General features: G+C 41.1%; 1 protein-coding gene across 1 annotated transcript in view; it reads right to left on the bottom strand.

Annotated features, from left to right (window-relative positions):
- Positions 1 to 1,116: 1,116 nt before the first annotated feature.
- The window catches only part of TMEM131 (transmembrane protein 131), a 106,461-nt gene continuing 82,463 nt past the window's right edge, over positions 1,117 to 25,114 (bottom strand). Inside the window, exons 28-41 of the mRNA XM_086769093.1 lie at positions 24,508 to 24,694; positions 23,167 to 23,352; positions 19,598 to 19,756; positions 18,444 to 19,039; positions 13,801 to 13,976; positions 12,427 to 12,554; positions 10,900 to 11,024; positions 10,593 to 10,751; positions 9,664 to 9,838; positions 9,216 to 9,337; positions 9,015 to 9,111; positions 7,779 to 7,876; positions 6,221 to 6,384; positions 1,117 to 2,151 (exon numbers count right to left, since the gene is read on the bottom strand). Coding sequence (XP_086625219.1) covers positions 1,855 to 2,151; positions 6,221 to 6,384; positions 7,779 to 7,876; positions 9,015 to 9,111; positions 9,216 to 9,337; positions 9,664 to 9,838; positions 10,593 to 10,751; positions 10,900 to 11,024; positions 12,427 to 12,554; positions 13,801 to 13,976; positions 18,444 to 19,039; positions 19,598 to 19,756; positions 23,167 to 23,352; positions 24,508 to 24,694 — 2,669 coding nt within the window. The 3' untranslated portion in view covers positions 1,117 to 1,854. The remainder of the gene's footprint in view (positions 2,152 to 6,220; positions 6,385 to 7,778; positions 7,877 to 9,014; positions 9,112 to 9,215; positions 9,338 to 9,663; positions 9,839 to 10,592; positions 10,752 to 10,899; positions 11,025 to 12,426; positions 12,555 to 13,800; positions 13,977 to 18,443; positions 19,040 to 19,597; positions 19,757 to 23,166; positions 23,353 to 24,507; positions 24,695 to 25,114) is intronic.

Raw genomic sequence — 25,114 nt, 5'->3', positions numbered from 1 at the left:
CAGAATTCATTTCTGCTTCTGTTCTCCATGGAATCAATTAATATAAACACTTCCTGGGAAAAAGAGGTGGCACATTACCTTCAGTGGCTCCTTTCTCCTTGAAGTTACTGCTGGTTATCTTCCCAAGTTCCATTTACAGAGAAGCAGGCCCTGGCATGTCAGTAGCTTAACCACTTATTCTTTATTTTGCACGCAGTAAGAGACTTGTTTGCCCAGTTACTCAGAAGGAAATTGCATATGAATCCAAACTGAACATTTCATGACCTTGCATCCTTCTAGAAATACCCACATTTTAAGAACAAAGGAGTTCCAGCAAGTTCTTATTTCAGAGATCTGTATCTTCAAACTTCTGCTGGTGGCAGCAAAAAAACAGCAATCTGACAGTTGTAGAGATTTTGTTAACATAATGAGAGCTGGAAAAGTGGTCACTTAATCTCAATTATTTATTTAACCCTCACATTTTGTTGCATACGATATTCCTTGTGGCATAAAGGTTTTAACTAAAATATAGAGCTCCTACTCTTTAAAAGGATGGATTCTGATAAAAATCTGCTGCTGTAATTTTTAATAAGTGCCACTGAATCATAAGTAAATTTATGATGCTAGCATCTGTTAATGCTTTCTTGTAATGGAAGGGTTCAATTCTACCTGCCTTTAGCTCGCATGAATACATGTAGTCACTGGGGCTTGTCTGACTGTTAATGAAGGGAAACAGGCACCTTAAAAGGGACAGATAAATCATACCTAAAACCAGCAAAGTTCTTGTTCAGACCTATGCAAGAGTAGTGTTACAAAGGTATGGGCGTAGCATAAACAGCAGCAGCTGCTACTACTATACCTGATACTTGGAAAGTTAAACAGTGTAGAAATGTTTCCAGCATTTTGCTATCCAGCAAATTTCCCGAGTGGGTGGCACTGTGTAACCCTGAAAACAATTTCTAATTCTCCAGCTGCTGTACAAACCCATGCTGCTGAGAAGTCAGTTTAATCTGCAGTGAAGTTTCTGTTAATATAGGCCCAACGCAGTAGATTTTGGCCTGAAGGCTGCCATGGCCAAGTGGATTCATGCATGCACAAGTTTAGAAAATAGCAGAACAGAATTAGAGCAGACAGATCTTGAAAAAAGCAGTATTTATTTTAAAGTACAACCCAAAGTTGTATCCGTAAGAAATGCACAAGATATCTTGTTTCTTCCACAAGTCTTGGCTGTGTGCATTTCAGTTCAACTTAAAAATGCATTCAGGTTTACAAATGTACAAACAGCACAGAAAGTGTATTACAGTCTCAACAGAATGCTCTTACATTCAGCCATTTTGCTCTTAAGGTTTTGTGTTGGTTGGTTTTTTTTGTTGATTTTTTTTTTTTTTTACATTCTTAGAACCTGTGTTAACAAAGACAGCCTTATTTTAAAAAAATACTCTGCATTTTAGCACAAAGTGCCCCTTGATTTTAAATTAGAACTTGGAGGATAATACTGGAAAAAAATTTAAAAAACCCAAACCGGTACTTTTCATAAAAGTATTGCATGCCAGGACTGTTTTATAGTTCAAATTGTTTCCTAAATAAAGATGGCAGATGGTAAAATACAAAACCAGTGAAATTGTTCGGATTTACAGGCTTCAGCTGTAGTTGGGATTTGTGACCACACCCAGACTTTTTCAAGCTTATCTGCAATCTCACACCACCATATTTGCAGGACAGACTTTAAAAAGGAGCAAGTGATGAAAGCATGACTGGCAGGGGAAGGGGGCAGGAAAAAAAAAATGCAATGACCAGCAACAGCCTGAAAACAATGTTTCAAAAATTCAGAATTGTATTATGACTTGGATGAGAGTTCTTTCCTTTTGCTTAACTTCAGTTTTCATGAGGATAGTGTGAATTAGACCAAGGATCTGAACTTCTTCTTCCAATTGTTGGGCTCCAAATTCTCCAAGGATTGTAGGTCTGTCCCATGTCTTCAGCAGGATTGGCAACGGTGGCAGCAGCAGGCGGAGGAGAAGCAGCGGAGGAGTTTTCACTACCCATGAGATCAATGCCCGACAACGCATTTGTTGGAGTGGTGAAGGGAAGGCCACTGTTGAGATTACTTGACCAGATGGAACTGCTGAATGGAGTGGTGGACCACAGGCCATTTGGGTTGCCAAGGATCGACTGCAGTAAAGACAGAGGCAGGTAAGTAGCAGTTCAGTAACTTCTATTTTCACTTTGTTTACAGCCCCGCACCCCTCCCCCCACCCCCCGAAAGAAAAGTTATTAAGAAGCAGCAAGCTTGCCGTGGAACCGCTTCAGCCATGACTGCGACATGGAGTTTTGAACTCCCTTTACTAGAGCTTGCCCTGAGGAACCACACTAGTAACAGTCACCCAGCGCATCTGGTAACTGAATGGCCTGCAGAACGCAATTACATTACAGGCTTTTAAGCTGGTTTTGTCTGAGCTTATACATCCCCATACCGTTACTAATTTAAGTACTACTAGTATTCAGGCTTTAACATACAAGGGCCAAAAAGCTCAAGGTTAAACAAACTAGTCAGAATGAGGGAGATAAACATGGTTCAAGTCTCAACAAATTCAATTTGTAGTGGAAGGTGGCAGCGAAATCTATTCCTTGATCTCTTTTGGCTGTTTGCAAACTTATCTCCCTGTGTTCAGACACATCTGTTATAAACTGTACATTTTGGAAGAACGCACCCGTGTTCAGCCCCACTGTACCTCCCCATATTCCCAGTATATACTTTTCCCCTGATGAAGGGAGAGGGGATTGGAGGAACGGTCATTTGTCATGGAGTTCCAGTAAGTCTGTCCTGGTTCAAGACACCTGGCAGTCTCTGACAAATGGTCCTGGTGCAGACTCAAGTGTGCTGCACCACGTCACAAATGTATTCGGGATGCGTAGGACAGGTACACCAAGCCTAGAGAACAGCTGCAGAACTGCACAAGGCCCGGGTTTTGTCAACTGTTTTATTAGAGCCCAAACAGTAGCAAGTAAGAAGAAGAAGAATCTAACCCATGGTGTGGTGGGAAGTGATACTCGGAAGCAGCTAAAGATGGAGATGAGAAAGGTTAGCGTAACTTTCATGCTAATATTAGCAGAGAACCTACTACATACAGGCTTAACACTCTACGTAGTGCCAAAAGATTTAATGTACGTATGCTGTAAATTCAATTTGCAAATATACAGTAAACTTGATACATCCAAAAGGCAGTGGGCTTGATGAGTATGTGCTGTGAGGTACAAACTTCCTTATATTTGGATTTATTGCCTGGAGATAGGGCATCCCTTCCCACGATCTCAGCCCTCAGATAATGCACAGTAAAGCTTAACCAGTATCAGTGTACTCTGCATCTGAAGATTAAAAAAAAAAAATCCTTTTAGAAAAGTAAACAAGATAAAAACCTGAAATGAAGATATATTCAGAGTTTATTTTCTCCCCTGGAATGAAGAAGATATGTTCAGTCTAATCATACTTGATATTGGTTGGACACCAACACATTACCAAAGGGTCCTCAAAGAATTTGATACCAAGGGCTGGACAGGAGTTTCAAGCATACTGAAGGGTTAACTGTGCCAGTGTCATTAGGACTCTTTGATGTCACAGAGAAGTTGAGCTAGGGTCACAGTTTATTACTGTTATGTAACTAAATGGTTATATTTAAGCTATACAAGCATTAGACTACTAAGCCTACAGCAGGAAACACTCATTCTGCTGCTCAGACACCTGCCCTAACACACTAAAAGTCCACTTTATTTCCTCCTGTGGGCAAGAGCCAGGAACTATTCCTATGTGTTCCAAAAGTGTTTGGGAAAGCCTGATAGGAAGGCAATTGCTGATAAAGTAGAAGCAGCCACGAAAGGAGCAGCAGAGAAGAGTAACTTAGATTAGGCTACTATTCCTTTTCAGAGCTGGTGGAGGGAGGTACAAAGTGGCCATCAGACAGGACTACATGGAGGGAAATGGAGGAAAGAGGAGTAAGGGACTGTGGTTGGAAAGAAACTTGGGAAGAAGTACCAGCAATGCAGCAAGGCCTGAGGGAAGACAAGTCCCAGAAGTCAAATGCCATTTAGTGCAGAAGCAAAGAGTTACGCATAAAATGGGAAAGCAAGAGGAATAAGGAAGGAGAACAATTAAAGTCAACTCCCCAGAAACTTGCCTAGAAAACAGTGTAACAGAATCATAGAATGGTTTGGGTTGGAAGGAACCTTAAAGATCATCTAGTTCCAACACGCTGCCATGGGCAAGCACACCTTCCACTAGACCAGGTTGCTGAAAGCCCCCATCCAACCTGGCCTTGAACACTTCCAGGGATGGGGCATCCACAGCTTTTCTCTGGGACACCTGTTCTGGTGCCTCACCACCCTCGCAGTAAAGAATTTCCTCCTTATATCTAATCTAAATTGACCCTCTTCAAGCCATTACCCCTTGTCCTATCACTACATGACCTTGTCAGAAGTCCCCCTCCAGCTTTCTTGTAGGCCACCTTTAGGTACTGGAAGGCCGCTATAAGGTCTCCCTGAAGCCTGCTCTTCTCCAGGCTGAACAGCCCCAACTCTCTCAGCCTGTCCTCATAGGAGAGGTGCTCCAGACCTCTGATCATCTTTGTGGCCCTCCTCTGGACCCTCTCCAACAGGTCCATGTCCTTCTTATGTTGGGGGCTCCAGAGCTGGACACAATACTCCAGGTGGAGGTCTCACAAGAGCAGAGTAGAGGGGCAGAATCACCTCCCTCAGTCTGCTGGCCACGCTTCTGATGCAGCCCAGGATGTGATGGGCCTTCTAGGCTGCATGCAGGCATTGCACAAGCCACTAGGTAAGTGCTGCTTGCAAGAACGGCTTTGACTCTTGGGCCAGAAAGGAGAAAAAGACGGAGCCCTGACCTGGTACCTGCTCTCTTATCTAGCACTTAGAGCAAGGAGGTGCAGTGGCAGGAACAGCCACGTTTTCCTGTTCGGGCTCACCATATGCACTTGAAAAAAATCACTATCATTGAAAAGGCTTTGAACATTTCAGTCTGTTTGCTGCTTCTTGTTTATTAAGTGATCCTCTCCTCAAATAAGCTCCTAAAAATGTCGTGTGTCGTTCCCCCCCCCCCCAAAAAAGTATTTAAAGGAAAGACTGACAATTTTGTACACCATTTGTCTGGCTTCAATGCTTACTGAAGCATACTTACAGGTATTTTTCAGAAGTGGCCAGGAAATAAGTTAGGAGCTAGAGAGATTCTTCTGGTTGCCCTCAGTCCCTCCTTCTATCAAATGCTGAGAAATCTGCCCTCCATGTGACCAAAAAGCAAAAATCTCTCCTTACATATTTCTAGTGAGGTTACAGCTACAGTTGTAATTGTATGACAAGGGCAGGATCAGCGAGTGTGTGTCTATAAGAAGCTGCGTGACATTCTTCAGCTTCTCCTGTCCCCTGCCTTCCCCCACTCCATCTGAACTGCTACCAGGTGAAGTAAACACCGCTTCTTACTCACTACAGAAACATTTTCAGAAGACAAGATGAAGAACGATTTCAGCTGGCACTGAAGACAGCTGTTGTGGTGTAGTTTTATTCTGACAGATAGAGAGGCACAAAGATGAGAGAGTAGTGCTACAATCTGTGTAAAAGTTGGGTTTTCCTCTTTGGCTGTACTCAAGACCTCCATCAAAATTAGTAGTCAGTTTAAAGGCTTCATCTTATGCTCAGTCCTTCAGTGTTTTTTCTAAGCTGAAAATACTACATTTCAGGTCTCTTGCTTTTAGATAAGGTTTGTTTGGGTTTTTTTTACCTTTTGTTAATTTACACATAGGTGCAACACTGGATTCAGGAAGTAGAATCAAAGTCTGCAAGTTATCATATTGGCTACTTTGCAACTGTGCAAACTGGAAGTAAGAGAGGCAGTGTCCAGCCATGGCACAGGAGCAGAACGGCTCTCTCCACAACCCTGAAGCACGTGGGAATGGAACATACTCTTGTAAATGCTGCAAGATGCTCTTGTGAGAAATATTTTTGTGTTAAAAAGACTTATGTGGATTCGTCATTCACAAGTGAGCGGACTAATCACTCCTTGCCCAACAGCCATGTGACCTTAACTATACAGAATGATGAATACGTATAATTTCCTTTTTCCTTTATTCTTCAGTTGATTTTTTTCATCCAAATTTAAAAATCCTCTAAATGAAATTAGATGGCAGATACAGAATGGGTTGGTAACAATAATCCTATATTTGGACTGAATACTTACTGCAGTTGTGTGAGTTGGGGAACTTGAGCTTGTTGGCCAGGAGGGAACAGAATCTGTAGCTGAAGGATCCCAGATGGATGATGGAACATTATTGAATTCACTCCAGTTTCTCTGGACGTCCTGCCCATAAGCAGATCGAGCTAAACCAAGTTTGCTAAAAACCTCTAAAAATAAAATGAAATAAAACTGAGTACATCACTCTTCCTTTTCCCAAGAACCACAGCAGACTAATACTCTTCACAGTTTTTTTTCTAACACGTCCTTCTGCAGTGAAAGAACTGAGATTAGAAAAGGTCACATAGTTATACAGATCTCATCTCATGTGCCCTGCATCAGACAGTGGCTAAAAGTTAAAATCATGGTTGTAGTGAGGAAAAGAGTTATATGCTTGCTGTGTACAATTCAGTATCAGCCTATGGGATTTGTTTGGTTCCTGGTATTATTTACCCAAAAGCAAACAGTTGGGGAACCAGGAAGAAGCCCAGCAATACTGAGAGTCCTGGCAGTTCCTCCTAACAAGTTAACTGCAGGTGGAGTAAGCGACTCATAATCGCAGCACTCATTGGCTTTGCAGCACTGCCTTCCCTGGTAACTCCTGGCACAGGAGGCGGCCTGGCTGTGCCCCAGCCCAGACCCCATCTCTGCTAGAGAAGGAGAGGGCAGCACCAGCACTCGTGGTTCGCCTGGTCCCCACACACAGAACCGTTCCCAGGCACCTTACTGCTCTCCCTCAGAGCTGCTGGTGTGAAGTGTTGCTGATGAAGATGAAAGAAGCCCACAGCAGCAGCTGCTATTGATTGCAGACACCCAGCATTTTTCAGTAGATGTACAATTTTTTCAGTAGACAGCATTTTTTTCAGTAGGCATACAATCCATTTTGCAAGTGCCACATACAAAGTTTGTTTTGCTTATCATCTTCTGCAGATACCTTAACTAATAGCATGCGTCCCAAAACATGGTATACAAATCTATAGTACGTACGCAGAGCATCCATGCCCTACATTGATGCCTGCCCGCATCAAGGCCCATCTCAATAGTCACTTATGCAAATATTTAAATAGAGGAATTAATTGCTAGTTTTAATATGCACCAGTTCATCATGCAGTTATACAAACACTAGAGGAAATCAAGAAGAAAGCAACACGAGGGATGGGCCCATTGCCTCATTTACAGAGCACGGCTTTTATACAAGCATGAAGTGCTCAGGAAACCACAGGCCCCGTGGCATGCTTTTCAGACCTACAGTACAGCTTCAGGGGGAGGGATGGAGAGAAGGAAGACTAAGGAAAAAAAAACAAATATCAAGAAGTTTTTCTGAAACTGAGAAACTTCAAAACCAAGTATTTCCAGCCCAACAAACACTCTAAAGAGTTTCCACTAACTTGCTCTGGGCTGAAACACACAATACACCACCAAATTTTTAACACACTTTCCTACATAGTCATCCTTTCCGGGGGCAGGGACGAGAACACCGTCTGTACTTAGACCAGGGGAATGGAGACACACCATTTTGTTACCTGTCTTTGAATATGGAAAATATTTGAAAAGAAAAACTCACCTCCAGTTAAGTTAAAAGAATGTCCAAATGCAGAGAATGAGTTGAGAGGTGTGAAGTCGGGACTGCTGGGATTGCTGATAGGACTCCACAAACCGGAACTAAATATGATGGAGTAACGGGAAAACAATACACAAGCCATCAACACAGTACTACCAACAGTGTTGACTTACTGATCTATGTACAAATATATGTCTGTGTACATACAGATATATGTGTGTGTATATATATATAATAATATATAGTTAGGAAGTTAGCTTATTTTTGTTTTATAAAAGATTTCAATGAAATACCATTTTCCTGTGTGTACATCCACTTCGGAGTGACACACTGCTCTAGGTAGAATGCTCTTTCATCTGCAGACCCGAGTACCTCTTTTGCTCAGATTTCCAGAACACATACATGGCCCAAGCCATAATGCAGGTTTTTTTGACAAGCAGATAAAATTTAGAACCACTCAGAAGGCACACAAATGCTCACTCTCTAGCTTGCGAGCAAGCTTCTTGAAAATACAGATGAGTTAACTGGAACCGGTGATAAACATTTACAAAAACAAACCAAAACCCCACCCACAAACTTTGCTCAGAAAAGCAGTTCCATTGCATATTGAAACTTGAATGCAAGTCTCTTCCCTATTGCAGAAAGGTTATCAGACGCTCACTGCTTTTTACAACCAAGACAGACGTGCACTGCCAGGACACGTCAGAAAAGACAGCGTGCCTTCGGGGACACGACTGAGCGCAGCTGCAGCCTGCTGCTCCTCGCAACGCAAAGCCCAGTGACAGTTCTGGTCTCAGCATTAAAACAGGGAGTGAAAGATCCTGCTGTACAGCAACATGCTCTGCCCTGTAAACTATTTCAAGTGACCTTGGTTCACACTCCTCAATACTGAAAGAGTCAAGCTGATTTCTCATTGTTTGGGTGCCCAGGGAACACAAGGATTGTTGAGTTACTGGGAGTGAGGGGGAGAAAGTCCGTATCACATCCAGAACATCCTTTTCTCTACTTTTGAGTCACTTGTTAAGTTCTATTTTTTTTTTTTTTTTGCAATATGAGAGATGCTGTACCCAGACTTTAAAAAATGGGCTTTTTTTTTTAAAAAAAAAAATATTAAAAAAAAAGAGGCAAAACAAAAAAGGAACCAGAATGAATTCTGTCACTACCTTAAAAATGCTATTAACAGCTTACAATCTTCTTTTCTAGAGGCCTAGGTATTTGCCTAGAGAATATAAAAATTACCTGTCAGAGCCATCACTGTCAACAACTGTGTGGGAAATGCTGATATTGCTGGAAACATCCGTCTTGCTTGGAGAAACCTTTGGTAAACCACTGCCACCTGGAAGAATACATAAAATGAGTAAATTTTTTTAAAAAAACCCAAATAACAGAATATTCAGGAAATATTCTGAAATATTTAGAACTCCAAACTGGTTCTAGTACCTGGGCTCTTGTCATAACCTGCAGCTACAGCAGCAAAAGTGGGGTTCCCGTTCCTGCCTGGAAGAGAAGCTGCCTTTGCCAGCTTATGTTTGGTACCATTAGGCTGCTTGCTTTTCATTTCACTTAAAGGAGAGAAAAGAGAAAAAGAATAAGGTTTTAGACTTCAGCAATTTGATTAAAAAAGCAGTAATTTAAGCTAGCATTCATGAAAATGTTAACAACAGTTCATGTAATTGCACATTTTTTTCCAATCTACCAAGCTGTAAGAAACCCCAGAAAAATATAAATAGCATGATAAGATATGCACAGTAATATCTGCAAAAAAACCCCAGTTTCCCTGGGAAGAGGAAATGGGTCTGAGAAAAAGGAGATGCACCATATGAAGCACAGGGGTTCCACAAGCGCTCTATGCTTGGGAAATCAGTAGGAGGCTCAGATTGGGACTCACTTGCTGCAGCTGCTGTTCACAATGCTGCTGTAAGTGCCTCCCCGAGGCCCAAAAGCTAACGATGCAGGAGGAGGAGGAGGAGATGGAGAGGCGGGTGTTGGCGAGGGCTGTCGCTGCTTCAGGAAAGCATCTGCGTTCAGGGTTTGTAGGGAGAGTTTATAAAGGTTGTCCGTAGCTATAAAGAGAAACGCAAAACACTTTCCTGTAACATTTACTTTAAAACAAAGGCTTCTCAAATTTCTGCTATCCTTTCTGTTCAAATTGAGGAATTATGACAAAGGCTGTTTGCAGCAATCGAAGAAGTAGCTCCTTCTCATATTCACCTATTGTTACTCAGGTTTACTCCCTATTTTCAGCAAGACTGTATTGCAATAAAAGCACAAAGATAAACTGATTTGTGCAGAAGATAGAATTTTTCTAAGCGAGCGCTGTGGAGAGAGATGACTATGTTTGCATGCAACCAAGAGGAAGGTGATTCGGTTCCCACACAAGGGACTTAACAACGCAACCGAAAAGGTTAGCACAGTGCCCCACGCTAACCACTGCATTGAGGCGTTTTCAGTGTTCCCTCTTAAGGGCAAATCACGTAATTAGTTTCAACTTTGGCTGCAGCAGACTTGCCCAAGCAAAACCCCATCTGCTGTAGAAAATACATTTTCTTTTCGAGCAGTGATTCTCATTTCCTCAATTTCCCCAGCAGCTTCTGAATCCTGTTCATCACTGAAGAACTGCGGAATGGCCCATGTTCTGCCCACGCAGTTTTCAAACGTCCCAAATTGTACCAAACGCTATCAATACGAGGCCTACAGCAGAAAATGGAGCACAACTATGCAGTGAAAAAAAGACAGGAAGATCTGAAGACAGACCAAGCCTACCTACAGGTATTCATTGCAGAAGACTAATTCTGTCATCCTCTAGTGATTACTTACAGCTGCCAGCTTTGTGAAGAGGCACAGAGTCCCACTCTGGTGGTGGAGAATCCTTTTCCCCTTCTGAGCTGCTGGTGTTTCCTAGCTCCTGTCCAGAACCACTGGGGAGAAATTTTGCTAATACTGATGGCCTGCTCTCCATTAACTTACTGTTTGGACCTATTAAAAGAACAGAAGAAAACCAAGTCTGTGGATAGTAAACTGAACAGCTTTCTTCTCACACCAGACTTAGAATTAAGCACTCAAGAGAGGTCATAAACAACCAAATAAAACGCCGAGTTATTTATAAAAAATAGCCTCACACTACCTCTCGTTTTGGGGAGATTTCTTGATTTAGGCCCATTCGTCAGAAGGTGCTGCGTAGATATCTTGGATGGAAAGGTTTTGCGCTGCTTGTTTTCCAGTGGGGGAGTATAAGACAATTCCAAGGAACTAAATGAAAACAGAGATGCATTTATTTTTAAGCTCTCTGGAGTGCTGAAGAGGAGATTTTATATATATATATTACATATGTATGTATGTACCATATGGTCTTACAGAAGACTGGCCTACTGTTGCTTTCTGATGTCAAACTTGTGCTCATCTTCAAAGCTACTCATAAGCAGAGAGTTGTATCACTCCTACATGGAACTCCACCCTTCCTAGCCCTGGCTCATTTTCTACCCACACTGTTCCACACATTTATTAGGGCTCACTCACCTTCCAGGAGAAGCTTTCATCCTGGAGCTCCAGGATTACAGAACCTGCTTGATTATGTAGAGGCAACAAGAGATGGCAACTGCCATTTTTCTACTCTGCCCTCACGCACTCTTGTTATATCACATGCTCCTGATATGCTATTGCCCTGAATGTACAGGATCATCTTTTAGTCGATGACATAAAACTATTGAAATCCACCACCAAATTGCTTTTCTCCAGTTATTTGATTTTGTCCCTCAGACCCGTTTCTTGCAGAAGAATTCCAAATCAGCTTTCATTGTGGCCTTTCAGTGCTGTCACATGTGATTTAGATGATAAAGGAAAGTAGATAACAGTAAGAACAAATAAAGTAAGGAGGAGACTTTGCCAGGCAATGTTTTCAGAAACATTTTTGAAGAAAATTAATTAATACTAATTAATACTAGCTACTAATCCCAGTTAGCCTAGTATTAATTACAGCAACAAGGAAAACACAAGCCAGTATACCATGCCTCAGTTCGGTAAAGTTTACTTTGGTGCCACTTGGATACCGATCCGATTTCAGAATTTCAGAATAATATTTCACAATTTCAGAATACTATTTCAGAATGAGCTAGATATAGTAAGATTAAGGTTCTTCATTTTTCCCCGTTCTATAACTTGCAATCAACCACCTGCCAGTAAGGGAAAGGGACTGGCAGCAGCAGCAGCCTCCTTTAATAACATGTCCAAGACTTTGATCTTGCTCTGTGATACCAAAAAGGAAATTGCATGGCTGTAATTTCACCAAGGGCAACTAAAGGCACTCATGTTAAACGCCGGCTTACCGTGCTGCCACTAGAAGCTCCTGTAGAACATTAACCCTATTTTGTGTATGTGCTACGTGTTACAAAAAGCCTAACATTGCTTAACCTGATTTTCTTCTCTGGATTTAGTTCTCATTTTATTTATGCACTGTATTCCCATTAAATAATTTATTATTTACAGTTTTCAGATATTCCCTGATATCAGGAAGGAAGAGGAAGCTGCTTAAAGGTAACTGCTGTTGGCATTAGCCAGATGAGCAGCCACAGCAGCTGAATACACAGATTTTTATTAATCCATCTTCCCTTCAAGTACGATGCCTTCTCTACTAAAAAGCCTTTGCTATGCTTACCTGGTTTTCACATCTACAGGGATTTCTTTCTTGATACTTGTTAGCAGTTTTTTAGTTTTCTGTTTTACTTGGACTATTTCATTTTCAGGTTTTTCTGGTATAACTTTTCCCTTTTGTTTTTCAGGCTCCTATAAAAGACATTATAATAACATGTTAATATTCAGGAAAAGTAAAGTCCCTCTAGCATCACAACATACAAAGTATATAAGGCTGAGGAAATAATGCTGTTTGAAAACATGTGCATCTTTGCAGCACAGAAAGTATCTTTTTACTATTTAGCGAGTATACCTATAAAACATGGTATCTATTTTTTCCTATTTGGAGAAGTAGAAATCAAAATACCTAGCAAATTTAATGTGCTTCAAGCAGATCAGATGTTTGCAAATACACAACTCCTCAGGCCACGGCCTCCCCGTCTACTTAAAAAGGTGCTAGCTCTGCACCAAGACCTACGCTGCATCTGTTGCATGCAGTCCAAGCCGTGTAAACCAGACTCTTCAACGAAGCAAAGTATCTGAGCAACTTCATCATTCAATTTATTTTTTTTAATCACACTTCTAAGACTTTCTGAATACAAGTATACTGTCAAACAGCTAACCTGAAAAATCAAAGGTGATTTTCAAATGAAAACTTAAACTGTAACTTTTAAAATATACTACATATATTTCGTTTCTTTTTTTCCCCAGCTGGAATCCCTATATTTTCCAAAGTTCAAATTTAGGACATGTCAAAATTTAGGCTTGGTTTTACTCTCTGCAATTACTTTTGCTTTGTTTAGTTCCCTAGCACATGCTTTAGGACAAAATATTTTAAGATAACCTGACCACTACGCAAATTGTTAGAGCTTTAGTTTATTACCTAGAAGCATGTAAGTCAAAGGAGTAACATAAAGGTAGGGGGATTGTCAAAGGTAATTAAGTTAATTAACTACCTGTTGACAAGTTCCCACCAGCGAAGTGACCCTTTGTAACTGATGAAATGCATGGTTTCAGCAGACACCTTAATTATCGAGTAAAATTACCGTCCACACTTTGACATTTTATTTTGCAAATAGAAAAGACCAGGAGCACGCAGCGAGACAAAACCCACAATGCTGCTGACAGCTGGTGGCTCATTCAAGCCAGGCTGAATGCAGGTACTTTCAGTCCTGAGACTACGTGATTCAAGCATGTTCACACTCATAGAGGAGCAAACTTTATAGAGAAGAAGTGAAGGCAAGGACTGGGAAAGATGTTTTTTAATTAACATTCTTCCTTTGTTAGGTATTATGGTATATGAAAGCTGGGGGTAGGGTGGGGGGAAGAGACCATATTCCTGCTCTAACAGCTGACCCACCAGCTACACAGGAGCCTCCTTTTATGAGCAGTGCCATACCTCTTTGAGAAGTGGTTCCATATCTGGGTTGGAGGTTTCGGTTGTGGTTGAAGAACTGTCATCATCTGCCAAAGAATCCTTCAGTTCATCCTCCTGTTGCTTTCCTTTCCCTCTTCTGTCCTTTTCTTCCCGCTTCTTCTGCGGCTTAGCCTTGCGCTGAAGTGTTTTCCCTTTCCCTAGGGAGATAAGGACGCTTCAGATTCTCAGCAGCAGCACTCCGAGGTGGGGTGGTTCACTTCATTTTGGAGGCTAACCCACATGATTAAGTCTCTGAAGTTTGTGGTCTGTTATGACACACCAACCATTTACAGCCACTTCACACCAAATGTGAGCAATAGCATCAAATCTGAAGAACCCTGGTCTCCACTGTTGCATTTATGCTCCTGAGCCCTACCTCCATTGCCTCTCTGTTGATGGTGGCACCTGGCTACCTATAATTCTTCTCTGCTCTGTTCCTGGCATTCCTTTTAAACACGTAGAATCCAATTTCACAGTTGAACCATGTAAGACTAGGTTTAAAAATGAACTTCAAAAGTTGGTACAAGCTTTATCATCTGACCAAATGAAAAACAGAAATGACTGGCATGCTTGTCAGTTAAAAACACAAAAACAAAAAAACCAACAACTTGCAGTAAGACAAGAGTGGATGAGAAAAATCACTAATAGTATTTGTATAGCAAAAATGTAAAAAAATCCAAACCCCTCGAACTTGAAAATCTAAGACCTAAGTATACCTTCTCCCCTTGACATACTTTATTATTTCAGAGCGTACATTGACACATTGAAGCGTTACCGCATCTCAAAGTATGGAAAACAATGTGTTAAGTACTCCAGGGGATGTTTAATCAATTTTCTTGAAGCAATCCACATATAAAGAAATAATGCTACTTGAACAATTGATTATGTTTTTCCTGCAATTTCTACAGGCTAACTGAAATGTAGCATAGTCTTAAGTTCAAAATGTAGAGGTTTAAGAACCTTCAAAAGCAAGCCAGAGGTCCTGGCTTGCAAAACAGGCAGGATTAGACTCCTGGGGAGTAAAAAAAGTGATCAAAAACCACATCAAAACATAAACTGTGCGTGCGCCTGTATGGAGTCATCATCATCTTACCATTGCCTCTTGATATTCTGCTACTGGATGGGAGCATTCACAATATACTTATGTCTCATTAGATGTAATATAAACCTTTACCAATAAGCTCTTTCTTAGCTACGGCCCTTCAGAGTAAGCATTCTCATTTATAAGCTGCACAGTGCCTGCAGACAGCTTCCAGGGTGGACTTAACAGTGCACTCCAGTGAAGAGTCAATTAACCTGTGCTGAATAAGTGGATTCAGCCCCCACTGGGATTCATACCAGCTCAGGTCAGAACTGAGTCTGGAAGCACAACGATAGCTGTTGTATTTCATGGGGCAAAACGTCCCTCAGGGAAAGTTTGTACCAAAACATAAATTTGCCTTCAGTACTTTGGCAAATACCAGATACAGATCAAAGGGCAGTGCCTTCGAACTTTGTTTATTTCAGACTTAATGCTTTAAGTATCAAGAACAACAAAAATATTGGAGGTAAAATATTCTTGCGTGTGTGAATGCAAACAGAAGTGTAAATACAAGTAGATCTTTGTATGAGTTTCTAAAGTTCGACTTCCAGCTTATTGGGGGGGTATTCTGGTTTTGCCTCAGGTGGCCTTGGTCTAATAGTTTAGTCTACGTTCAGGACTGCTGAACAGTTTATTGTTCATCGTTAGAAAATCTATTAAAAATATTATTATGACATAAAAATGTAACGTAAAGCAGCTGTTTAACAAAAACCTGATGTAGCCTCCGCAGCAGTCTGCTAGGGCTCAAGCATTAGGAAGCTGAAACAGAAGACTATAAAGATGGGAATGCTACACAGGATATTCTGCCAGCAAGCTTTAGTCCAGAAACTGCTGCTTCTGCAAATGTTTGTGACTAGCTCTAGCTATTTATCTAAAGACAAATATCAGTGTGTGTATGTCGATCCAGACAGATAACAGAACTTCCCCTATGGTTTTACATTTTTAAAGAGGGCAGCTGGAAAGGGGCAAGTTTTATGCATTGAGCTTTCATGAGTCAAGTTACGGTTTACAGATAACATTGGGGTTTTTTTAATAAAGCTTTTAAAAAAGAAGTCTATGTACATAAATCTGATTTATTGATCTAAGACAATGAAGAGATCAAGTAAACTTATCCGAATTGCAAAACGTAACATTAATAATACATTTTGCAATACAGAATATATGAAAATATTCAGTAAACCACCATGTCAAAGCACAAAGGATGCAAAGCCTCTGTAAGACGAGGAAAAGTGTGAGTTTATCTGAATTAATTTGTGATCAGGAGAGTTACAAAACAGGAAAGTAATGCAAAAAAAATGGAACCCATGTAAGATTAAGAACTAAGTATTTTATCATTGTTTAAATAGCTTATGAAACTGACAAATCAACAGAAGGCACCCATCTCACGAAAATGCATTTAAATGTAGTTGAAAAAACGTAATCAAAGGTCTACCAACACTTTAGAAGCAGCTATTTGCTACGACTAGCTCCCAATACACAGACTGCTAGAAACTGCTATAGGTACAAAAATGTTAACATAGGCACACCACGTTATTTGGATCAGGAACATGCTTCTGAAACCAAACTCACAGTACGTCCCCACCTACTGTGTAGCAGCTGCATGGTACAGCAGCACTTGTGTGCAAGAGCTGGTTTCTTTTTAGGTTGAACCGCAAATGGCAGATGCACTCCAGAAGCGTTCCCAGGCCTTTCAGGCGTTCAGTACATGGACTGGATGAGTCCACCATAAACGCCCTCAGACACACCCCATGAGGACATCGCATCCTCACTACCAGCCATTTTGCTTTCCAGAGCTCCAGTACCACACTATTTGCTAACATGGGCACTGCCTATGAAACCTACCTACCGCCACGTCATTTGCTGGAGTACCAGTTAGCTTTTATGAAGCAAATACCTGACAAACTGGTCATAATTCTCTTATGATTAATTCCCCCAACCACATCCTCTTGTCTAAACTAAAACCTAAACAGCCCAGAAATAAAGTAGCGTATTTCAGGAGGATCCCCAAACCTCTCATCACTACAGAGTCTCCACTTTGAAAGTCCAGATGCATCACCACATCCACTCTGAACTAATTAGAATCATAGAATGGTTAGGGTTGGAAGGGACCTTCAAAGGTTATCTAGTCCAACCCTCCTGCAAGGAGCAGGGACATCCCCGACTAGGTCAGGTTGCTCAGAGCCTCATCCAGCCTGGCCTTGAACGTTTCCAGGGATGGGGCATCCACCACCTCTCTGGGCAACCTGTTTCAGTGTTCTACCACCCTCATTGTAAAAATTTTTTTCCTAATATCTAATCTAAATCTACCTCCCTCTGAGACCATTACCCCTAGTCCTGTTACAACAGGCCCTACTGAAGAGTCTCTCCCCATCTTTCCTGTAGGTCCCCTTGAGGTACTGCAAGACCACTATAAGGTCTCCCCAGAGCCTCCTCTTCTCCAGGCTGAACAGCCCCAACTTTCTCAGCCTGTCCTCATAAGAGAGGTGCTCCAGCCCTTTCATCATCTTTGAGACCCTCCTCTGGACCCTCTCCAACTGGTCCGTGTCCTTCTTACGCTGGGGGCTCCAGAACTGGACACAGTACTCCAGGTGGGGTCTCATGAGAGCAGAGTAGAGGGGCAGAATCACCTCCCTCCACCTGCTGGCCACACTCCTCTTGATGCAGCCCAGGATGCTGTTGGCTTTCTGGGCCGCAAGGGTGCACTCGACTTTAGAACATTAAGAAATTAAGAACTTTCTGCTTATTACTACTTAACAGACCAACGCTTTCCTCTTTGGTGGTGCATGACCATACAGATGCTTCAGGGTTTGTGCGCCTCCCCGAGCAACACATTATCAGTACCATTTCTGTACAACAGTGTTAGAAAAAGCTGAAAAAATCATTTAGAAATAAACACATTAAGATTAAATTTATAACTACATAACTCTGGAACATCCATAAACAATTCAAAATGAACTCTAACCTCATGCAAAGATGAATGCAACTTATAAACACCAGTGCCATGTATTAATATGCTGACCACCTGACATTAAGGGTTTTCTACAACTGCAAGTCTGGGCATGAATAATTCCATTCCCAAATGATACCACGGGGGTTTACCCATCTCTCTCTTCCCCCGCTCCCTTTCTCCCTGTCTCGGTTTTCATAATACACTCGGACAACTTCCCTTCCCTTGCCTCAATCCCCAGCCCCAAGTACAAACGATGGAGGTGGGAGAGGGATGCTAACCCAAAGGCAAAGGAGTAACAACCAAAAGCATCTCTCTTCGTCAGAGGGTCCGATGTCTAAACATTCCCACTTGCTTTCATCAAAATGTTCCAAAAATTTTGCAGGAAGAATCACAACCTAGCACTGCATGGAGAACTTCACTGCCATAAAATGAATAAAGGAAGTGTTCAAGGCACAGGCACGCAGAGCAGGGCAGGAACCAGCTGAGAAGCTATCACTTTCCACGCAATGAAAACATGACCTTTACAGCCGACTGAATCTTGCTCTGTGGCTTACACAATGAATCACCCTGTTAAAAAAAGCAGAATTGTATTACCTTTGTTTTTTGCTAGTGGAGATGGGGGCTGCTCTGTAAACACATCTGGAGAAGGGGATTCGGGGTGGTCAAAGTCTTTTTCCATAGTTTCTATGAGCCCCGTGAGATCCGAATCCTCCGAGCTGTGCCTTCTGCTGCTGGCACATTCAGCGTGAGGCGGGCTGAGAAGCGGTAGCTGTGGCAAAGCACTTTCAGTCTGTTGCTCTTGCTGCTGGGGCACGGGTGCTGGGGGTTGCTGGAGGGGCTGCTCTGCCAAAGCTGGTGCCTGCTGCTGCGTCGGCTGCTGGTTCTGCCTCGTCCCCTTGGCTCTTTTGCCTGCGGCATGAGCCTGAGCTGCGGCACCTGAATCCAAGGTAAAGGGGCCCGCTCTGTTCACTGACTGCACGGAAGCTGCTTGAGCTGAAGTCCTATTAGGTATGCTTGAACTGCTTTTGGATTTGATGTTTTCAACATCAGGTGCATTTCTATTGCTGTGAAGGTGTGCTGTTGCACTGCATTGTTTATGATTCCCTGCACTGGATCGTGAAGACGAACTGCCTGCTCCATAGATCCCTCTGGATGAGTTGTGATTAGAATCTGATCCAAGCGCATTCAAGCTGGAAGAACAACAAGTGTTTAAATAAACTCTACAATGTTTCCATTCTTCCACATGAAAAAAGAATCACTACGTCCAAAAGAATCCTTGAACTACACTGCTCTTGGCACGTAACCAACAAAAATGCCTAAAACTTGTTTGAGAAGTCAGTAGCCTTTACCATTTCCCGTTCACTTCCTCACTGTACTTACGACCAAAACCACAGTGAAATGACAGCCAATATGTATGTTGGAGGGAACACTGAAAGGAGAAGAGCTTTTTTAAACTTATGACACAAAAGGTAGGAACTTCGGGCCTGCAATTTTTCTGCAGTCTATACCTTTTGGTTTCAAGAATATTAACAGGAAACTTGAGAGGGTTTGGTTTTGGCTGTTTGTTTGTTTTCTTTCTTTTTTTCCCACTCCTCACAATGACAAAATGCATCTTTTTATCCAAGTCATCTTTTCATAAGTAACTAGGAGGATCATTCACCTGTTCTAAAGAGCAGTACTTTCTTACTGCTCTTATAAACTAAAGAAAAATGGGGAAAACTTCCCAAAGAAAACCCAAACATACTTACTTTCCGTCAGATGAAATTCCAACTATTCTCCTGAGATCAAGTGGCCTTCCCACATCAAAGGGAGGGTTTGAGGCCTCAAAGGACAAGCGCCTCCTAAATGGCTCCCAAATTCCTTGAGCTTCTAGATAGGCTGTTCCAATTACCAACAGAAAGAGAACACTGCAGAGAAGAGAGGAAGTCATTTAATTATTTCTCAGTTTTGAGCCTTTTAAGATTAAAGAATCAAATCACACAAGACAAAAGTCTAGCATGATATATACACCACTAACTCTGAGAATGGAAGGTAGGTGCTAGTCTGACATGCAGTTGCCAAGAATATTAATCCAAAAGAAAAATAAGAGATATCATTAAAATATTAAAACAGCATCCAAGTGGCCAACAGCTCTCAGCTCGTTGGTGCAATTCCATTTTAAAGGCAGAGACCCTCTGTAGAGAACTGCTCAGAGAAGTAAAATTTAAGAGCATTCTTTCAAGGAATGTTACAACTAACCGCATCTGCTGCAATACCATGTTTAGGAGTTCTCCACTTACATAATGCACTGCAGTGAACTATATTTTTTGAATGAAGCAATAAAATCACTGCAGAGACCTTCACCACAGCGCTAGCGATTTCATCTTCTAACAGGTGGGAGTTTCGGGGGGAGGAGACACAACGACGATGACTAAAGCTTGCCTTGCCTATTACCCTAGAAAGTTCATGAGAAAAGAACTTTAAATTAGCAACTTCAGTTCCTGTTCTCCCCTCTGTTCTGCCAGTTTTTCCAAGCTAGAAGTATGAAAACCAGCATCAATTCACACAAAAGTATGAGATACCTCTTGCTTCATTTTACCTAAAATAACCTAGTCTAGATATCATCTTTTAAGTTTTAACTGTCACCAAAAATACAAGCAACTCTGAAGACAGCTGGTTATCAGTGCTTTTTTTCCTGCCCCGGGGATTAAGAAGGATTCTGGATGCATAACCAGATGGCAGAGGGTAGTCAAGATAATTTTCATCCAAGATGTTAACGAGCAATAGAGAAGGTAAAAAAACAGGGGAATTTTTCTTTCAAATAAGCTTACACTAACTGCTACTCAAAAGAGTAACGCTTGCCTTGGGTGCCATACTATCAAAGCTGGAATTACCTTTGGGATGTAAGGAATAAGGGATAATCTCTTTCACTCATTAACTGTAATCCATGATGCTGTTTGAAAATTTCACAAGACTGATACCAACAAGAGGATCACATCTCTATCGATCACCTTGGTGCTACTCAGACGGGATGGAGCGCACAGGGGTTTGGTGGGCTGAGCGGACCCTCTTCCCCCTCAGACCCCATGGTACTCCTCCCCTCACGGTATCAATGCCGGGCTCTGCAGAGATTGTACGGGGGAGGCTGCAGCAAAAGGTCACCTTGAGGGCTTCTTCTCCTCTGCCACTCCTCTGGGTAAAGACTCTACTCCCTTTACGTAAGCCAGCTTTGGTGTTTTGATAAACAAATATCAGCTTTGAGATGAAAAACAGAACAAATGTTGTTTTGTGGTCTTTTTAACTGCACTTTCTGGTTTTAGTGTGATGGTGGTGGAAGCAGTGGTGGTTTGGTTTTTTTGCTCTTTTAAAAAAAAATATTATTAAGAAAAATATAACTAGCCTAATTCATGTCATTTAAATTACAAAACACACCAGTGAGAGGAACACCACACACTGAGGAGCAACACAGTCCAGACACCCAAGAATGATCTTGGTAGATCCCTCTTTTCCCCTCACAGTTCTATCCTGGAGCACACACATGCCTACTTGGTAAGTTCTTCATAAAAATGACTGGTTCCTTTGTCATGTTTGTACATATCCTATCAAGCTGGACTGCAAAAGTTGGAGCCACAAGTATGGTAACAATGCAAACCAATAGTGGTTTAGGGAAGGCAACAATAAACACCACATTATCAAATTAAAAACATTAACTAGACAAGCTCCTAGAGTTGTTCATTCCTAGAAATTAAGGACAGCTATGCAACAATATGGAAGTATTGTTTTCGTGGCAACTAGCAAACGGCTATGTGATGCCATCTTGTCCGTGCACAGGATCCTTGGAATATTATGAAATGGTTACACTAGGACTCTTCTCTACTTTGCTGCTAAGAAGGATGTTTTGCACTTGTAGGAAAAAGACCCAGTGAGGGAAAGGATTAGTATTCTATATTCTTTTGTAAAGTCTAATTAACAAATACAGCACATACAAAATTATCCACGCAAACTGCACTTAGCAGCTGACAAACATTATTCACTCTGTCAACAAAGTAAAGAGAAACTAAGCTTATATATTTCTAGCAAATATACAGAAGAAAACCGCTCAAATACTTACTCAGCACTTTCCTAAGTAATGCAGTGTTAGTTAGGAAACAAAATTTCCTAAGTAACAGAAATTTTCCTGTTACTTAGGAAAATGCAGTTTCTTAAGAAACACTGCACGGCTTAGGAAAGTGCTGAAGAGTCAAAAAAGAAAACGAAGCAGGCTGCAACTTTCCTTCTAGGGACTTATAAAAGAAATAGAGAAGATAAAGACAGCCTAACTGAATATTTATGTAATATAGTACAGCAAAATGGAAGAGCCAGTATCTTAATATGAAAAAAAATGCAGGAATATTACATATCTGTGATAATACTTTGGATTTGCAGCACACAGAAAGACCACATTTTCATCACAGGCATCTACAGCAGCAAGCCATCTCATACTAAGAAATAAGCTTAACAGTAATGAAAAAGGAAAACAGCATTTGTTGTTACTGAGAAGTAATAACTTATTCCACTAAGTTTCTATGCTAGGGTTTTCCCTGGATAAAGGTAGTGAGGGAAACTGTCTCACATCCAAGAGATGAGTGAGTAGGGACACATTGTTTATAACCTCAGATTTCATATAAATATAGATAGGCAGAGATTAGACTAGGAAAATGCAGTGGAATTTTTAACTCATATTTCAACCAGTCATAGCCAACATACGCCTGTTTGCTGAGAAAAAAGTGCATTAATATGCTAGTACGTAACCTCCGCGTGCGCAGCGTTGCAAACAATGCCCTCCAGGTTCTCAGAAATCCCATTATTAGTATCACCAGTTGTCTGTCACACACAAGTGGCAGCAAAGTTAAATTCATCCAAAGCACCTGCTAAGCTCGTTACAGTCACTGCCTCATGTCTCTCTAAGGCACAAGACTCCAGAAGGATGCTTAAATTTCTATGGGAATTCACAGTTAGCAGTACTTTAATACCTAATTTGATTCAAGTTGGGCTTAATTATTTATCAAAACCCTACACATTCCCAGGGTAAACAGGAGTATGTATCTCACTTAGGGAAACAGGCCCAAGCAAGAAGCATTTTGTCCTCGTTTGAGCAGAAAGTCAGTACTCCTCAGCATCAAACTGTTCACACTCAATCCAGAGGAGTGTTAATTAATTAGCTCTCCTTCACCTCACTCTATTTTATTTTACACCAATTACAGCAGGTACAGAATACATACATACTTCTCTGTAACCTGTACTCAAACAGCGCTAGTTCATGCAGATACATGGACAGGAACGAACATACGCACACTACCTCATTATTCCTGAGATGATTATGTACAGTGCCAATTCCCAGTTGGGCCTGGGTAGCGCTTCTGCACACGTTGCTAACATGTGATATGGAAGGGATGCATTCAAGATAAATACGAATTCAGAGCCTCCCGCAGTAATGAATTTTAATTCACGTATGACTCTGGAAGCAGTGAAATCAGGTGTAAACCTGAAAAACAAAGTAATGCACGTTAGAACTTTTCATATGAACAGCAGGAAAGTTTGAGGTAATTTATATTACTCAAACTGAAAAAAAAAAAAAACCAAAAACAAAACCAAAAACTCAAACGCACAAACTCCACCAATTGGTGCCATGACTGGCATCCCAATCAAACATTCATAACAAATAGGCCTAGTAGCACAACTACTACTTATCACCCATTCAATTAGCCTAAAAATACTTCTGAGTATCTTTCAAATGGCTCAAGACGTGTTTGACTAAGTTCATAAACACCTATGCTTAACACATATGATACCCCAGCTTAAGATACACTATAATAACTGAAATTAAGTTTTGACCATATCTGTTAAAAGAAAGCTATGAATGCAGTAAAAAATTAACAGTACCTGTAAGCAAGCAATGGAACTGACCATTAGGTGAGCTATAAAGTTTTTAAACACTTCACCCTTGAGTCACAACTGCGTGCCTTCTCGAAAGCATCACCACTATGTTCCCGTCTCACCGCAAATTAAGGTCGTTGCAGAAATACTAATGAAGTTACACTGCCTGCAACATCTCGTATGTCCTCTTGCAGAACAGAAGCATCTTCTGAACTTTTTAGCTATCATATTCTGAATAGTTAAATTTAAATCCAAGCAGTGTTTAAAAGATTAAGTTTTGGTGCAGATATCTTTTACAACAAAAAATTGAACTAAACAACCATTATCACTAAGACAACAGACAAAATATTCAAGACCAAAATGCTGCGCATTATAACAATCCTTAGACTAAACACTCTTTTCTACACACTGCAATGCACCAAAAACATATGTAAATCTAGACCTCGTGTGCATTCACAACCCAAATGAATGAAATATATAAAAAAAACATACAGTAACACTGTTCCAAATAAGTAAGTTATACTTACTGAATAGTAACAGAAGTAATACTACGGTCAGTCATGAAAAGTTAAAGTTATTTAAAAATCAAATAGCATTTGCAAGAAGAGAAAAATTTCATATTTTATGTTGTATTAAAAAACCCCAAAGACACAAAGCTTCAGCAAAAAACCTCAGAATTTAACCAACAGAGTTTTCCTCCAAAGCAGAATTAGTTATTTGGTATTCCTAATGTCAGACTCCGTTTAGAAGAGAACACACTTACAATATGACAATGTCTTTAGAGGCATTGGCACTTAGTGCAAACTCATGACAGTTAACTACTTTAAAGCCGTATCCTTCACATGTATAGCCACTGATTTCCATAGTTTTCACATTAATCTGCAGCTGTCCTGTATTTTCCACTTTAAATGTTCTTCTCAGTGTGAAATTCGGTTCTCTGTATTTCATTTCTAGAAACAAACAGCAGAAAGTAATCAGTGCTGTGTTAAACTGATACCCTTCACTATACTCATGCCCTACAGCAGAAGAGTTCTGCCAGTATTACAGTAGGTAGGGGGACTAGCAAGGCCCGTGGGAATCTTTACATAACGCGCAGGAACAGATCTCTGCAGCCAGATTCTTATCACTGTCAAGGTAGGGCACTTGTACAATTCCAGAGTCCTCTAACTGATCAGGGAAAAAACGCAGACCCCTAAATCTCTGACAGATTTTCTCTGATAGATCCCTTTCCTGTAGGCCCCCTTTAGGTACTGGAAGGCCACTATAAGGTCTCCCTGGAGCCTTCTCTTCTCCAGGCTGAACAGCCCCAACTCTCTCAGCCTGTCCTCACAGGAGAGGTGATGACTGAAAATAAAATCCCTTTGGTCAGT

This window comes from Chlamydotis macqueenii, chromosome 1, assembly GCF_036417535.1.
Source record: "Chlamydotis macqueenii isolate bChlMac1 chromosome 1, bChlMac1.mat, whole genome shotgun sequence".
NCBI classification, from domain to species: domain Eukaryota; kingdom Metazoa; phylum Chordata; class Aves; order Otidiformes; family Otididae; genus Chlamydotis; species Chlamydotis macqueenii.
Note: the sequence above shows the minus strand (reverse complement) of the source record. Positions and strands in the feature narration are given on the sequence as shown.